At 47.3% G+C, this 16,463-nt stretch overlaps 1 protein-coding gene across 2 annotated transcripts; it reads left to right on the top strand.

The window, feature by feature from the left end:
• The first annotated feature begins 247 nt into the window (after window positions 1-247).
• CRLF3 (cytokine receptor like factor 3) lies at window positions 248-15,249 on the top strand. Of its 2 annotated transcripts, none has more exons than XM_064395950.1 (8): window positions 248-468; window positions 2,774-2,981; window positions 4,721-4,808; window positions 5,269-5,446; window positions 7,093-7,315; window positions 8,152-8,284; window positions 11,305-11,417; window positions 12,264-15,249. In XM_064395950.1, the coding sequence occupies exons 1-8, from the start codon at window positions 334-336 to the stop codon at window positions 12,515-12,517; spliced, it is 1,332 nt and encodes a 443-aa protein (XP_064252020.1). In that variant the 5' UTR covers window positions 248-333; the 3' UTR covers window positions 12,518-15,249. The 2 variants fall into 2 exon arrangements, with proteins under 2 accessions (XP_064252020.1, XP_064252021.1); XM_064395951.1 differs by lacking the exon at window positions 248-468 and adding an exon at window positions 601-818.
• The last annotated feature ends 1,214 nt before the right edge of the window (window positions 15,250-16,463 follow it).

The following is a 16,463-nucleotide window of genomic DNA, read 5'->3' on the forward strand; positions in this document are numbered from 1 at the left end:
GTCCGGGTCACGTGAACGCGGACGGACCGGAGGGCGGTCGCCCCGCCCCCTCCCCAGCCGAGGCCACGCCCCGTCTCCCGCCTTCGCCGCTGTCAGCCGGGTTTTCCCGCCGCGGCTGTGACGTCACGCGGCTAGCGCGTGCCCTTCCCGCCGCTGGCGTCACGATTCGCTGACGTCACGAGTCGCTGACGTCACCGCCCGCCGGCCCGCGGCCCGGGGCCGCCTCCCGCTCCCGCTCCCGCCGCGCTTCCCGCCCCGCCCCGCGGATGCGCGGCCCTTCCGGGCCGAGGCGCCGCCCCGCCCGCCGCCGCCTCGCTGCCGCCGCGGCTGCCCATGGAGGCCGCCGCCGCCGCCGAGGCCGAGGTGCGGCTGCTCTTGCAGGAGGCTCGGGAGAGCATCGAGGCGGCGCGGAGCTACCGGCGGGAGCTGCAGCAGCGGCTGCGCGGGCTGCACCAGGCGCGGGAGCAGGTGGGGAGGCGGGCCGGGAGCGGCTCTCCGGAGCTGGCCGGGAGGAGCGGCCGGAGCCCCGCCGCGCTGCGCTGCCCGGTGCCGCGGGGCCGGCCGCACTCGGGACCCGCTGCGGGCGGCGGCCGCGGCCGCTGCCGTGCGGGGGTCCTGTCCGCCGGGATGGGGCTCGGCTGTGGGGCCGTGGAGGCGGGCGAGCCTCCCTGAGGGGGCGGTGAGAGCCCCGGGAGCCCGGCGGCCTCGGGGTGTCCCGGGGAGCTGTGGGCACGGCAGATGTGCGGCGTGTGGGAGGACAGCCGAGCTCTGCTGCCGAGCCGAGCTTCATTCTGTGGGACCAGAGGGAGCTTCCCCAGGCAAGAGTAAATCTCTCGAAGAGTTCGTTTTCCAGAGCTCTGGTCTAGCAGGGCGTGTGGTGCCCGTGGCACCCCTGCCCGCGGGCCCATGCTCCGCCGTGCCCGGCGCACGTCCCGCGGTCGGGCTGCGGCGCTCCGGGCTGGCCGGTTTGTCCGCGCCGGGCGGGGGATGCCGGGGCATGGGCAGCGTGGGCAGCAGAGCCGCCGGGCCGGCTGGCTGCTCTGCTCGGCCTCAGCACGGGCAGGGGCGCACTGCAGGCCGTGCCGTGCTGCCTTTGAGTCAGCTCTGCCGGGGGTGAATAAAAACCCAAACAAAGCCAAACTTAGAGAGCGTTTCCGTGGTGGCCTGGTGGTTTTTGTTAGTGCAGAAACCTGCTGAGAATGTGCTGGGTGAGTGTCCTGCTCCCTGAGCGTGGGGCTGATCATTAGACATTTAATTAGGCAGCACTGAAACCACAGGCTGCTTAAGAAAATGAATTGTTCGTGGCTGCCTTTCATCCAAACCTTGTCATCTCAAAGTGTTGCTTGGCAGTTCCAAGGGCAGTGAGAGTTCCATGTGCCTTTGTGCAGTGAGTGTGTAGTTAGCTCACCTTTCCTTTTGCTCCTGGGGACAATTCCCTTGCTGTGTGCTGTTTCTGTTTTCTCTCTTTCCATGTTTCTGTTTTCTCTCTTTCCATCTTCAGCACCACTTTCTGTTTTGTGCACATCCCAGAGCTCCCTGTGTTCCCAAAGTGCTGAGTGTGCTAGACTGGGGTTTCTATAGTGGCAGTTTTATTTTTTGAGGACTGGTTGGCTGATGTGATGGGACTGGATCACTCAGCGTTCCATCCTCTTCCTTTGGACCAGTGGGATGTGATTTTCCTCAAACTTCACAGAGCTCTGTGTGTTCAGGGACTTGCATTTCCTCTTTTGCATGATGAGCAGTGTCTAATTCTGGGGCTGAGCTGCTGAATTTGTATCTGTCTGTAATGGAGGTAGAATGCTTGGAGAAGTGAGTGTTCTGTCTTCCTTTGCCCCACCCCTTCACAAAGCTAAATACTTCCTTTTTTTTCCTCAAGCATTGAACTTACAAGAAAAGGGAAACAGAGCTGTGTGGCAGCTGCAGAGCTTCATGAGTATTTGGTGGAGAGGAAATTTATTTTACCTGACCAGAGAACTTCCTGTGTTGGTTGTCTGTACTTCTAAAGATCTAGAAATTGTGTGTAAGGCTGTCAGCGTGTTGCAGCATTTCCTTGTGTGCGTGACTTAGAAAAGTTGTTCACAGGGAGATGTTTACTTCTGATTTTTGCATCTTTAGCTCGGGGATGTTCAAGTGTGTTTCCTTCCCTAAAAGCCAGATTCAGCAAGTTTGCAGACATTTTAATGAGCACTTGTAGAATCTTCTGTGGTCGGGTTCTTCCGGAATCAGAACTTGCTGTTCACCCTGTCCGGCCACCAAGAGTAGTTGTTTGAACAAAATTTAAAAGAAAGCAGTTTTATGAGGATTTAAAAATCCAGTGAAGTGATAGCACTTGGAAAAGTGCTCCTAGATAATTTTCTAAAAGTCTGGTAGGTTTTTGTTTGCAAGGAAGATTACCAGAGGATGGCAGAGTGGTTTTTAAGTAGGATTACAGCAGTGGGGCTTTTTTGAGGGGCAGCAGGGAGGAGATCTACAGAGCATTTGGATTTTTCTGATGAGAAAAATTCCTTGATTGAAGCACTCATAACCCAAGTTGTATTTTGCTTAGTTAATATGCTCTTCCCCTGGTCCAGGCTGGTTTCTTTGCCTCCCTCCCTGCTGTACATGTACTAAAAATGACTTCACTAGTTTGTTAACTGCCAGTGGTCATTTTTTAAAGCAGACTCCACTTGCAGCTTTTCTGCAGCAAGTGTGGATGAGATGCTTCAGAAAAATAAAAGATGTGCATGGCCTTTCCCTTTACCCTGAATCCTTCTTTCCTGTTACCTGAATTCAGATCAAAGATAGTGCAACATTGACCAGAGATGTGCTTGAGCAGCACTTCAGCGATTTGAAAGGGACCCTGAAGAAGCTGCTGGACGAGCGACTGATGTCCCTGCTGCAGGAGGTGGATGTCATAGAGCAGGAGAGCATCAAGCCCCTGGATGAGTGCCAGAAGCTGATCGAGCACGGGGTCAGCACGGCCGATGATCTGCTCCGGGAAGGTGAGGCAGGACCTGCTGCTGAGCCTGAGCTCTGCCTTCCACTGTGCTCTGTCGGAGGTCTGGAATATTCCCATTATCATCACTGTGCTTGGCTCAAACTAAATGTTAAGAATTGAGTAGATGTGGTGAAGAGCTGATCATTATTATCTCCTACAAATCTGTATTTCAGCATTTCACTCCAATCCAAGGGTGTACATATGTCAGTGTAGCCTCTCCTGGAGGGCAGGAGGTACCTGTTTGATAATAATTTCACTGCAGAGACATTCTTACCTTTCCAGGGTAGACAGAAAAATATATCGGGCTACTTTGAATTGTGGATACCACTATAGCAAAGTGTCTGTTTTGGTGCAGTAGATTATGTCTGTCTTGCTGAAATAAACACATTGTCCCCTGAGTGTGATTATGTTTGCTGTTGGTGGGGAACATGAGGAATCAAATGGCCACTGTATGGGGAAAATTTCTCTAAAAAGTCTGAAGATGAGGCAAACAAAAATGGACATGTGGAATATTACTGTAAGGGCCAGACTATACCCTGCTGATGCTAAATACCTCGGCAGAAAGGAATGTCACTCTTGCCTGTTTTCCCCAGGCTGGAGAACCTACTGGGAGCATGTCTGAGCCATGAGTGTGTTGGCAGTTTCCTTGCATTGTTCTCATGTCTCAACTTTAACTTTCTTTCAGCATGAGCTCAGTTCTGGGAGCTCAGGCACATTGAGCTGTGTCCCAGGGGTGGGAAAGCTCCCAATTCCTCCTGAGCCCTGAGCTCTGTGCTGGCTGGGAGCTCACAGGAGCAGTGACCGTGTTTAAGGATTCATTTGCTGGGGTTTTTTCTACCACCAGAGCTCTGGGACAGCTGGTGTTCACCTTGATTTTAAGTCTCAGGTTACTGAATCAGCGTGGTGGCAGAAGTTTTTTGTGTGAAGTTCTGTGGGATCTGATGAGAAGCTGACTCGCTGCAGTTCCCATTCCCCGGTGCTCTGAGCAGCAGCATCACCCAGGGCCGTGGGCAGGACCAGCACAGGCTGCAGCTGAGGCACAGAGGAGTTAAGCCTCTGTTCTTATTAAATCTTCTGCTGCCAATTATGACGTGTGCTTTCCTTCAGAGATTTGTAACGTGTGTAATCCTCCACTTGGAAAAGGACTGAGCTTGCTGAAGTTGTAAATTACCCTAAAGTCAGCAGAAGGAGACTGGAGCATATGTCTCTGTAAGATGAAGTGTGTGATGCTGCTTTATATGGAAAGCTTAGGAAAGTGTTTGTATTTATCTCCACACATTATTGCATGGATTAGATGATTTCCTTCATTGTGACAATAGTACCATTTTGATTGTGGCAAACAGAACAATGATTGACATTATTTCTTGCTTTTAAGCGCCTGCTTTTTTATTTTCTGATCAGTGAATGTGCTTTGCTTTTTTCTTCATTTAAAATTAGTGGAGAAAGGGATTAATAACCCTGTTTTTTTGTCATCTGACCCCAGTTCTACTTCTGTCTGAGACCTGAGGCAAATTATTACATCTGTTATGGGTGTGTCTGCAGGTAGCTTTCAGAGCTTCAAAAGTTGCTAGATAGGCTTTATATTATTACCTATAATTGCATTTTCTAGCTAAGACTAGCGAAAGTGCTGAGAGTGCTTCACATTTAATTGGTTGTTCATGTCAGGACTGGTTATTCTTTGAAGCAAAGAATGCCTTCTGTGGATGTTGTCTCATTAGAAATATTTTTACTGTTTGGTTGCAGGAGAGAGTGCAGTTGATGGAGATGTGGGACAACAGAATGAGAAACTTTGCAACTTTACAAAAAAAGCTTTACATATTCAGCTAGATAGGTAAGACACCAACATTCTGAGGTGGTCTGAGGCAGTGCCACTTGTGCCCTTATTTTCAGGGGATCTTTTCTCCTTTGAAACAAAAGCTTTCTGCTCCGTTGCCTCGAAAAATTAATTTGAGGTGCTGCTGTCCTGTTTGTTTCTCAGACTTTCTTTGGGGCTGGCACTCACAGAATGGAGGGGGTTTTCACCCTCCATGTGTTCTGTGGAAATATATGCTGTTTATTTGTGAAGGGTGCAGCCACTGCCTGCAGAACAGCCTGTGTTTCAGAGTATTTGCTGACAAACAGTCTGGTTAGGGCTGAAACACAATGTTTTCTGAGTCTTTTAAGTTTGGAGTGCACGTGCCAATTCCTGCAGCTGTTCTCTCTTTGCAAATCTGCACAGATTCAAGTGTATGGATGAAATATGAATTTGTGGAAGCTGGCCCCTCTCATTACAGCAAACTTTCCTTTCTCAGCTTACCAGAAGTGCCCTCCTTGGTTGACGTGCCTTGTTTATCTGCCCAGCTGGATGACTGCCTCCTTACTATATTGAAAAATCAAATATTCAGACATGGAACTGTGGCATCCCGCCCACCTGTACAGCTGGAGGAGTTTGTGGAAAAGCCTGGAGGTATTTTAGTCAGATGGTGTAAGGTAGGTAAAATATCCTGTGTGAAATTCCTTTAGACTTGAGTTTTTTCTAAAAAAACCCAAACAATCCACTTTCTTGCTGAACTCTCTACTACCTTCCAAGGACTAGTCCACTCCAGGGTGGAGTTAAGAACTTGAGAAGAGGTTTTTTTGGTAATGGTGTCATTTAAAGACAAGGTAGTGCAGTGATGGTGTGTGGCTGGTGCTGGGGTTTGTGTCTGCCTGCAGTGACACTTGATTTAGCAGACCCAGCATGAGGCTGGACCTGCTCTGTTTTGCTTTTACCCCTAAACACATTTGTGTTCCCAGGGAGATGCAGTGGGTAGAAAAAGAAAATATTATTCTATTAGCTACTCCAGTGCCCTTTCTCTTCAACACACAAAAACCACTGCTGTGGTCTGATGTGGTTTAGTTGTTGTTGGACAGCTCTCTGCTCCTTGGCAGCATCAAACAAACCTTTGTTGTTCTGGCAACAGCCAGTCCTTGCTGCCACCCTGAAGGATGTGGACTCAGGTTGTTAAACCATAGCACTGCTCTCAGGTGGGGTCTGGTTTTCTGTGCTGTGCAGGAGTTCCCTGAATTTGGTTGTGCCTGGGGGATAATGGAAGGGGGTTTTTTTTGAGGGGGTGTGTGTGTAAATATCTTTTGACTTAGAGATATCAAAGAACTGGAAATCATTCCCTGGAACAGTTTATGAAGGACAGCACTAATTTTTCCCTTGCTGTTAAAAACTGGCACAGAATTTCTTCTGCAAAGTTGTTTTCAGCTTTTTGGCTGAAGGATCTTTTTATATCTCTGCTAGAATGAACAGCCTTCTGTTCAATGTTTCTTCTTCTCTAGATATTTTCTAACTGTAATAATTCTGATACATCTGTTGGTTCAGACACTGCTGTCACTTTCTGCACGGCACATTTTCTGCTCTGAAGTACTCGTGAGTGTGCTCACCTGCCGTGTGCCCCTGCAGGGGAGGGGATGTGAGAGCCTGAATGAGAGATGTGGGACTCCAGGCTGCTCTTCCAAAATGCAGTGTATTACATGCAAGAGGTTACAGCAGTCCAGGGTTGTGGGCAACAGAGCCTGTGCCTAGAGCTGTCAGCTGCAGCTGGCCTGGAGACCCTTAGTTTAGGTTACAAATGCATTATGTACTTTTCTTTGCTGAGCATCTTAATACAGTAGAACCAATCTATACCTTAACTTTTATCTATAGCCTATCATAACTAATACAATTACCATATTCATGTTAGTATTCTCCAGTCACTAAATGTTAGTACATTACAGTTTAAGCTAGAAGTTGTTTTTCAGTCTTTTTGCAGTGGAAAATTCTGAGACCTTTTTTCTACTTGCAACATTTGCTGACTTGTTTGCCTGTGCTATCTTTCTGCTTGGTAAAAACATCTTGTTTGAGGCGGGTTTATCCTTTGTTCTGAGTCATAAAAACCCCCTTCTAACTCACATACCCTTTGCCTCCTTGGTTATCCAGCAAGACTGGCTCAGCAATTCTTTTCTTCTATATCAAAACTTGCTTCCATCTCTATTCCTTCCTCACCTTCTACATTCAAAAATCTTTCTGCTAAGCATCTGTGAGACTTTCTTGACAAACCTTCATCCTTCCCAACAAGGGGAACCGGGGGGCTCCTGTGTTTCTGCAGGTGGATGAGGATTTCACAGCCCAGGACTACCGGCTGCAGTGCCGCCGCAGCCCCGCGGGGCCCTTCGAGGACGTGTACGTGGGCTCGGAGCCAGAGTTCCTGGTGCTGCAGCTGGACCCCCACGTGGATTACCAGTTCCGGGTGTGCGCCCGCGGGGACGGGCGGCAGGAGTGGAGCCCCTGGAGCGTGCCCCAGAGCGGCCGCACCTCGCTGGTGCCCCACGGTACTGCCCGGCCTCAAGGGATGGGCTCTGGGAGGGGCTGGCATTAAATGTCACTAAACTTGCAATTTAATGAATGCACATATAATAGCCTGGCAGTGAGAGGAATTTACCAGGGATGTGAAAGGCTCAATTCAGTCTGCAGGTCTGTCATTTCTTCCTGTCCCAGAAATACGCTCCAGACACCAGGAAATCAACCCTACAGTGGTTTTTCTAGAGTTGGATTATGACTTTCTGTATTTGTATATTTTGTTCATATTCTCTGCAACAAAGCTGTGAAGCTGAGTACCCAGAATCATAACCAGACAGAATATTGGACTAGCTCCACAGACGTGTCTGAGCTGTCCCTCTGTCCTGCAGCGTTCTTGGCTCAGTGAACCTTTCACAGGTGGCTCACTGCTTCCTTAGCCTTGGAAAGCATGTGAGCCAGAAAAAAAGCATTTTTTTTTTCTACTCCCTCACCATAAGGATTTTTGTCGACCTACAGCTCATAACAAGCTCTTAGCATGGAAAAAGGAAAACTTAAATTTTCTCTTCACTTACAAATTTCTAAGCGCAGTGGGTAATGAAGGCTTTCCTTTTCTTACAATAAGACTTGGCAGGGATTGTAGCAAAGAGTGAACTCCTGGTGAACTCTGAGTTGGAAAATACTTTTTGTAATTACAATTTATTTGAAAAACAAATCTCTCCATAAGAAAAAGGCAAAACCAGCCTGTTTTTAACATAGCTTGAGTTGCATGAGGTGGACTGAGTAGACATTGGGACTGGCTTGATTTTGCACAAGCAGGACCAAGTTGAGGTTCACAGTTTTCTTGCTTTTTTGTTTGTTTCCTTTGAAGAATGGACAGCTGGTCTGGAGGGTTACAGCCTGAGCAGCCGAAGAAACATTGCACTGCGGAACGATTCTCAGTCCTGTGGTGTGCTCTACTCCAAAGCTCCCACTTATTTCTGTGGGCAGACATTGACATTCAGGCAAGTCCCTTTTGGGTGGCTGGTGGCTGGTGCACCCCCTGTGAGCTGTCACATCTGGGCTGTGTGTAAACCTGAGGCATGTTGGAGTTGTAAATCAGCTCAGCTCCAGTCAAGGTAGTGCCTCTGTGTGACATCTGACCTTCCTTTAGCTCTGCTTCCTGGCTTTGTAGGAAAACACCTGATGTTTTTGTAGGGCCTGCACTTATATAAAAGTGAGTGAACTCCTGAGGGATGGTAAAATATAGCTCATGCTGAGCAGATCTGTGGAATGTTGAACTTCCTGATGTTTTGTAGCAGCTGTTACTGGCTGAAGTCAGTGGAGCTTTGCCTCTAGTTCCTTTTAACCTTGGGTCAGGGGTGCTTTCCTTCCCAGACTTTCCTTCCCAGACTAATCACTGGCTCTGAAGACTTTGGACATGAAAACACTGATGTGCTGTTGGGATGACAGTCTGGCAACAATGCCTTTAACATTTGAGATAATTAGTGCTGGTCAGACTACTGCTTGAAACTGGCATTGGAAGATCCAGAGTGAAGGGATCTTGTGAATTTCAAGCTTTCCATTTGACACAGAACATGATTAAAAACCTTGGCAGCTTTGCTGCCTGTCATCCTATCCCTGAGATGATGCTGTTTAACAGGGTATGAGGAATGTCCTTGTGGATATGTCAGTTGTGATTACAGACCTCAGAGACTCTGAAGCTTTGTTTAATCTTTTCCCTGGTTAAATGAAACTACTTGCTGTACAGCAGGCAGCCCCCACAGACAATTGAAAAGGGCTGTTCATGATACTTTCATGACTTCTTCCATGGTGTTTCATTTATCCCTTCCTGATAATGGATTATGTTAACTTTAGATGGCTGTAGTGTGAGGATGTATTCAGTTGCCCTGTCTGAGATGGATAAAAAGATCTAAAGCTTTCATTTGAAATCTGTTGCTAGATTTAACTTCTCTTGGCTCAGCAGTGCCTGTGAAATTAAAGGCAGAACCTTGAGGTTTCCCTTGGTTCTCTCTCAGTCCAGTGCTTTTATAATTTTTTATTGGTAGCATATGAAAATGTTTTGCTTCACATTTTGGTTATGGACTTCTCTCCAAGAGGAGATTGTTTCAGGATGGCAGAGCTCGAGCAGGCACGTGTCCACAAGGACTATCGTGACACGAATCTTGAGACTGAAGACAACCTCAAAAATTGGTTTTGTTCTTCTTCCAAGGTCCAAGAGTAGCTTCTTGTTTGGAAGAGAGAGATTTTCTTGGGCTGGGAGATGTAGTACTTGGTGCTTGCCTTCCTCCAGCTGCTGGAACACAAGTTACTATTCTCAGGCAGCTCTGTGTTCTCTGTTTTCAGGACCCAGGCACAGCTTGTCAGTGAGCAGTGAAGTTGTGATAAACACAGGGCTTTGTATCCACATTTTAAAGATAAACTGTGGCAGTTGTGCTGAGGTGAAGCATTTGGCCAAGCTGTAGGAAAACATCACTGCTTTAGGTCAAGTTGCCTTGCAGCCTGCAGGAAGCTGCCCTTGGGGAAGGGAACATCTCTCCCCAGTGACCTGCTCTGCATCTCTCTGAAGCTTTCTGTGCTGTGGGGGCCACAGTGCTTGTGGCCAGGCACTCAGTGGTTTGGGCTCACCCAGCAGATGCCCTGTGGTGGTCACAGTTTGTCAGGAGCCCAGCAGAGCTCTGCTGACAGCTGAGGCAGTGCCTGTGATCCCCATGGATGGACCTCTCTGTGCTCTGAGGCAAAGGGAAGTGCTGGGGGTCACCAGGTTCAGTGTCTGGGCTGCAGTGCCAGAGACAAGGTTTTGTTGTGCAGCATTTTTGTTGTGCACTAAAAGGAATTTGAAATCTCCTTTGGAGTTGCTTTGGGAAAAGATGGTGGATCCCTTCCAAAGAAAAAGCTGCTTGGAGATTCAAGTAATCATTTTCCCTTTGCTTTGCAGTGCAAGGCTATTGCTGTCTTAGTGGCATTCCCAGGGGACTGAAAAACCTAATGGAGTGCAAAAGTAAAACATGGTTCCAATTTTATCTTTACCCCTAAAGAGTTAACCCATTGTGTGCCAGTCCACTGTCCCCTTTAATTGCTTTTTCTTGAAAGTTCTGCTGAAGTTTTCCTTTGTTTGCCAGCAACCACGGATCAGTCTGTTCTTTCTCTCAAGCTGCAAAGAAAATGACAACTGCTTTACTTTTTAGAAAGGACCATCTGAATTTCCTGAGTCACTCAGGCTCTCTGTGAAGTAGGATTTAGCACCTTTGAGAGGTGGCAGTACATGAGAAAGGACTCAAGCCCAGAACAGCCCTTCAGTGTATGAATTGTGCAGACTCACTCCTGTGCTGGGGCCCACAGGAACTGAGTCCCTGGTCATTTGCACAACTGCTTTGCATTTTTTTCAGAGATTCTCTCCCCAGACTAAAACCAAGCAATGCCTAGAAGAACATTTACATGTCTGGTCTCCCCAGCAGAGGCCAGACATGTAAATGTTCTTCTAGACATTGCTTGGTTTGCACCAGGCTGATTTGTTACAAAAGCTCAAACCAAATACACCCCCAAAGCAACACCCCATCCTCATCCCATTACAGCAGAATATGCCAGGGTCAAAAAAACCTATTTCAGTCATGCTTATTAAATCCCTGCTGGAGCTACAGCTATCTTGCCATACTCATGATGCTGACCAGTAGTGTGGTGTAGCTGATGGTCCTGCTGAACGTACTGTATGCTTCAGACAACTGGAAATCATTTTGAAACTCATTTCTAAGCTCTGACAGTGGAGAATTGTATTAAATAACACTGGAAGTTTGCAGGAAGCAAAGGTTTGCTTCATATTTTGTGCAGATTAAGAGAGTATTGCTCAGTGGAGCTCTCGGGAAAGCTGGTAGGAATTTTGTCATTCACCAGGGATCTCCCCAAAAATTTGGGTGAATTTGTTGAGAACCCTGGAGCACAGTACAGGGTCTGGAGAGACTGTCTGGATTTCATGGTGTGTTTTGATTGAAAGCTTCAGGTTTGGACTTAACATTTTGCTTGCTAGGATTGAGACCGTGGGGCAGCCGGACCGCCGGGACAGCCTGGGAGTGTGCGTGGAGCAGCGCAACGGCGACGAGTCGCTGCAGCGGGACCAGGCCGTGTGCATCAGCACCAACGGTGAGTCCGAGCCACACAGCTCACAGCCACCACTGGGAAAGGACCTCAGAGGTCGAGTCCAACCCAGCCCCAAGCCCTCAGCCAAACCCTGGCCCCCAGTGCCACAGCCAGGCTTTGTTAAACACACCCAGGATGGGGACTGCACCACCTCCCCAGCAGCCACGCCAGAACTTTATCACCCTTTCCATAAAAAACTTTTTCCTAATATCCAACCTGTATTTCCCTTGGCACAGCTTCAGACTGTGTGCTTTGGTTCTGTCAGTGCTGCCTAGTGAGAGAGACCAACCCCACCTGGCCACAGCACCTTTCAGGAGCTGTGCAGGGTGAGGAGGGCACCCCTGAGTCTCCTTTTCTCCAGGCTGAGCACCCCCAGCTCCCTCAGTGGTTCCTCACAGGGTTTGTGTTCCCAGCCCCTCTCCAGCCTCGTTGCCTCCTCTGGACACACTGGAGTGTCCCAAAGTCCTTCCCAAACTGAGGGGCCAGAACTGGGCACAGCACTGCAGGTGTGCCCTCACCAGTGCTGAGCACAGGGGAAGGATGACATCCCCTGTCCTGCTGGCCACACTATTCCTGATACAGGCAGGAATTTTCCTTCCCAAAACCCACAGGGCTCTTTAGATGCCCTGCATTATGTATGAGCAACTTTCATGTATGTGCTGCTTGTGCAGTTAAAAATCCTTGGTGAGATCACAGATCTCTTCCTGCTCAGTTATTGCAGCCTGTTCCATGTGACAAGAGAAATGTAGCAGGGTTACTTCCCTATTTGCTGGCAAAAAATAGATGTGGTCCTGCATGTTAGTTTGTACAGAAAATGAGAAATATTGTTAGATCTGCTGACTGTTTCAGGGGCAGTATTTGTAAATGGAAAAGAGATGACAAACCAGTTGCCTGCTGTTACTTCTGGCTCGACTGTGACATTTGACATGGAAGTTGTGCAGTTGGGACCCTGCAGCAACGAGGGAGGAAACTTCAAGCTCCGAGTGACCATCAGCTCTAACAACAGAGAAGTGGTCTTTGACTGGGTACTTGATCAGTGCTGTGGCTCTCTGTATTTTGGATGTTCATTTTCATACCCAGGCTGGAAGGTTTTGGTCTTTTAGCAGTGAGTAAAGGGATTTTTTGTTCTTGCTGTAAAGTGTAATGTTAAAAGCTGAGTTTCCAGCTGTTTGACAACAATCTGGTAACAAACCCCTGTCTTTATAGTACTTGAACTCCACTATATTGTACTTCGTACTGGATCATTTAAACAAGAATTGTGAAACATTGGATTTGTTACTCCGGAGAAAGCTAGAAACAAGCATTTGTGTAGGCAAATTAATTTAAGCAGTCCATCAGACCTTTCCTTTTTTCCTCTAGACTTGATTTTTGTCAGTATTTCATTGTACTCGTCTCAGGGTACGCATGTTGTGTAGAATTAACTTTGCTTAAAGCTGCTGCTCTGTGAAGTGTTTTAGGGGTGGTAATGGACCAAAGCTGTATTTCTGCCACTCAGAGCACAGTGTTTAGAGCAGCAAGGTCCTGCTGTGCTTCTTGTGCACGATGCTGCCTTAGGAGCCTGCGTGGGCAGTGCCCGCCCAGCCGCTCCCCGCACGGTACTGTTCATCCCCCTGGGCAGGCAGCCCTGAGCCAGCCTGGCCTCAGGGAGCCAGCCTCTCACTGTCTCACCTAAGTGCCTTATTTTCATACTTCTTGAGCTGTTTTCTGTGTTGTCACTTGGAATATGTTTTCTGTAGTAGCTGCACGGTGTTGGCCATGCACAGCTGCCTCGGGCAGACCGACAGCCAGAGCAGGATGTGATCCTGAGCCTCTCTGAACTCTTCCCTGGCTACAGTTCACACAGAGCCTGTGCCAGAGCAAGTCTCAGTGAATTGGAACCTGAGCTCACCCTGTGGATTGGCAGCTGTGATTCCTCAGAGCCCTCCTAACACTCAGAGACAACCTGCTCTTACTGTCTGCCAACTCAAGGGCTGTTGTGATGTGCAGGATTCCTGGCCATCCCAAATTCTGCCTGGGGACACTGGCAGTCAGGGCAGGGGCTTGGCTCAAGCACTGCAGACTGCAGCTGCTGCTGGAGCTCCACCTGGGTTAAGGGAGATGGGCTCTGGGTGGGCTTCAGGCAGGCCCTGCCTTCAGATTTAACCTGGGGCAGTCAGAATTGAAGAGTGTGTGGTAATTAAGCTGTCTCCTCCATAGAGTGGGATGGGATAAATAAGAGTGTGAATTAAATGACTTGGAATTTAGAACTTATGTAAAGTTACACATTTTTCCTCTAAGGAGCAACTAAGCTGGATAGGCTCAGTCTCAAAAGAAAGCCCATTCCTGGTCAAAAGATTGCAGTGCTACTGGATTTAAGGAATATTTAAAAGTAACATTCACTGATGGGCTTCTTACCTCAAGTTCAATTAAAATTAAATATATTTTATCATGTTAGAGTAGCCCTATTTTTATAAAGCCTAGACAATCATACTGCCTTTCCTTCAGTGGCAATGTGCTACATTAGCCCTCTATGCTACCATAATAAGCTTAAATCATAAAGGCTTATTTTGCAGTTAATTAACATTGCCCATACTGACACTGTCAGTACAAAAAGATCAGCCATCCTGCCTGAATTCTGTAGCAGGGGTACAAGAATTTCAGACAAGGAGAGAATGGCTGTTGGGATTTATACATTGACAGGAGAAAAAAATGTGTGCGTTTAGATGAGTGCAAAAAAGCTGCACACAGCAGAGTTAGGGTGGAATTGGCTGCAAGACATGAAGTGAGGCAGACTGGGCTGCTGCAGGTCAGATCATGCGCTGTTAGCAACAAAGGGCCTGCAGTACTCAGCTTTTCAAGCTGCACTATTGGTGTCAGGGAAAAGAGAATACTGTGCTTTCAGTGTTACTTCAGTTCTGCTGTGAAGAGTGTTCTCAGTCCTTTCACATCAAGGTTCAGCAGATGAAAGTGTCAGTCCTGCTCAGAGGGGTGGGCAGGCACTCCACACAGCAGCTGACTTAAATCTTGCTCCATGTAGTAGTGCTGGCAGTTCTACTTACACACTTCAGGTATCAGGTACAAGTTGTAACTTAGTACTTCTACCATATGGAAAGTAAAATTGTGAATATCCCCACTTCTGAGGTACCAGTGGGTCAGGTATCTTTTCATCTGCTTTGGGAGGGGCTGGTCAGACTATAGATTCTTCAGGATATTTACTTACATATTAGAAAATAAAGCTTAAACCTTGAATTCAGGTACTTCCAGAGGTGGTAATGCTGTGTCAGGTTGTTCAGAATATACAAAAAAGCAGCTGAAGATGACTGTGAAGGGCCATGAGAGGCCCCTGCTGCTGCCCTGGAGAGGGCAGAAGCTTTTCTGCCCTCAGGCTTTAGCTGTGTGTTGAACAAGGGCAGTTTGCCAATGGTTCTTTTGTTGTTATTGTGGTGGTTTTGTTTTTCATTTGAACTTGGCACAAGCCTCGCTGTCCAAATTGCCAATGAGGTACTTTCAGCCACCTCCTGGAGCTGCACCTTGGGAACAGAGGAGGAGTGAAGAGTCTCAGGGCAAGAGAGCCGAGCACTAAAGGAACAAAGGATGCAAAGGAGCGGAAGAGGCTTGAACTGAAAGGTGTAAATTCTGTTCTTCCGCAGCAGAGGTCAGCTGGATGGAAAACTTGACACTTCCTTTACAATTTGCACCTCTAGCTCTTGGAGCCCTGCAAGCAACAGAGTGTTAATGGCTTATGAAACCCAATCCTGAAAGTTGTTTTCCTAAGCTAGTACATTAACTTACCTCAACTAAGACTTGTGTCAAGAAAAATTTGAATTTTTTTAAATAAAAGTTTTATCCCTCTAAACTGTGTATGGTCTAGAAGATTATTTATTGAGGCATAAAGCTGAGCACCATAGCATTCTAACAGGATAAGGATGTTTTCTAGAGCACTGCAGCCATCTTTAAGAGCTTCTCTCCATTTTTTTCCTATTTATTTAATCTTCTGTCCCTCAGAAGTCCCAAACAATTTATTTCCAGGTTTCCCACCTCTGCACTTACCTTTATGTCTAAATTTTAACTGACATCTCTTAAAAAATATTTTTCCCTTCTTTTAATAAAATTTGTTACAGCACCTATGAGCTACCCTCCCTCAGCATTCCATCCCAGCTGATTTGTCTGTGTCCATTTTACTGTTCCCATCTCTTACTGGTGCATTCCGTGCTGCAGCTCTTACACATCTGGAGGTTTTGGCCAGCAGCAGAGGCATTTAATCACCTTCAAATAAAGTCCCTGTTGGAGTAACACACAGCTTTACTTCATTCCCTTAGTTCTGCTTTACCTGGAGCCTGTTCCAGTTCTTTGGTCTCTTTTAAAGGAAAAACAGCTTGTGAAAGCAGTAAGTGAAGTTGCTGACTTGGCAGCTTTCTCTCATAAATACTCCATTCACATGAGCTTTCTTCATGACAAGGTGCCAAGTGTTTCTCCTCCAGAGCTGCAGCTTCACTCTCAAACTGAACAGCCTAAAAACTGCAGGTCAGTCAGGGGAGGACTTACCTACTTCAAAGCCTTTGTTTTCTTGGATGTGAAACCACAGTCAGATTTGTAGCAGGGAACATCTCCAGTCACTGATGATGACACCAGACTTCTGTGAATTAAGAAATATTTAACTTGGAACAACACTGTCAAAATTGCCCTCACCGAATGCCTCCTGTATTCCCAAAGGTAAAATCAAATTTCTGGTTTGGAAGTTTTGTTGATTGGATGAATAATCAGAACAGTTCAAATCATGGGCAACTGCTTCATTCCAGGCAGTGAATCTTTACCCCACCCCTCAAAATTCAAGAGTTACATTCAAGATGCATTCCAAGCAAAGCACGCTGAAGGTGAACAATTCATCTACCACTTCTGAATATAGTATTTAATGCACTGAATTAAAAATTCAAATCATATTAGGTGGGGTTCACAAACCTGTTGTGAGTACCAAACATCATTAAATCTGCCATGAGCACACTGAAGGCCAGATCAGAACCCAGACAATGTCAGAGACAAGAACACACTGCCCAACAGCAGCCTGAGTCC

The sequence above is a fragment of the Passer domesticus genome, chromosome 20, assembly GCF_036417665.1.
Source record: "Passer domesticus isolate bPasDom1 chromosome 20, bPasDom1.hap1, whole genome shotgun sequence".
Lineage (NCBI taxonomy): Eukaryota > Metazoa > Chordata > Aves > Passeriformes > Passeridae > Passer > Passer domesticus.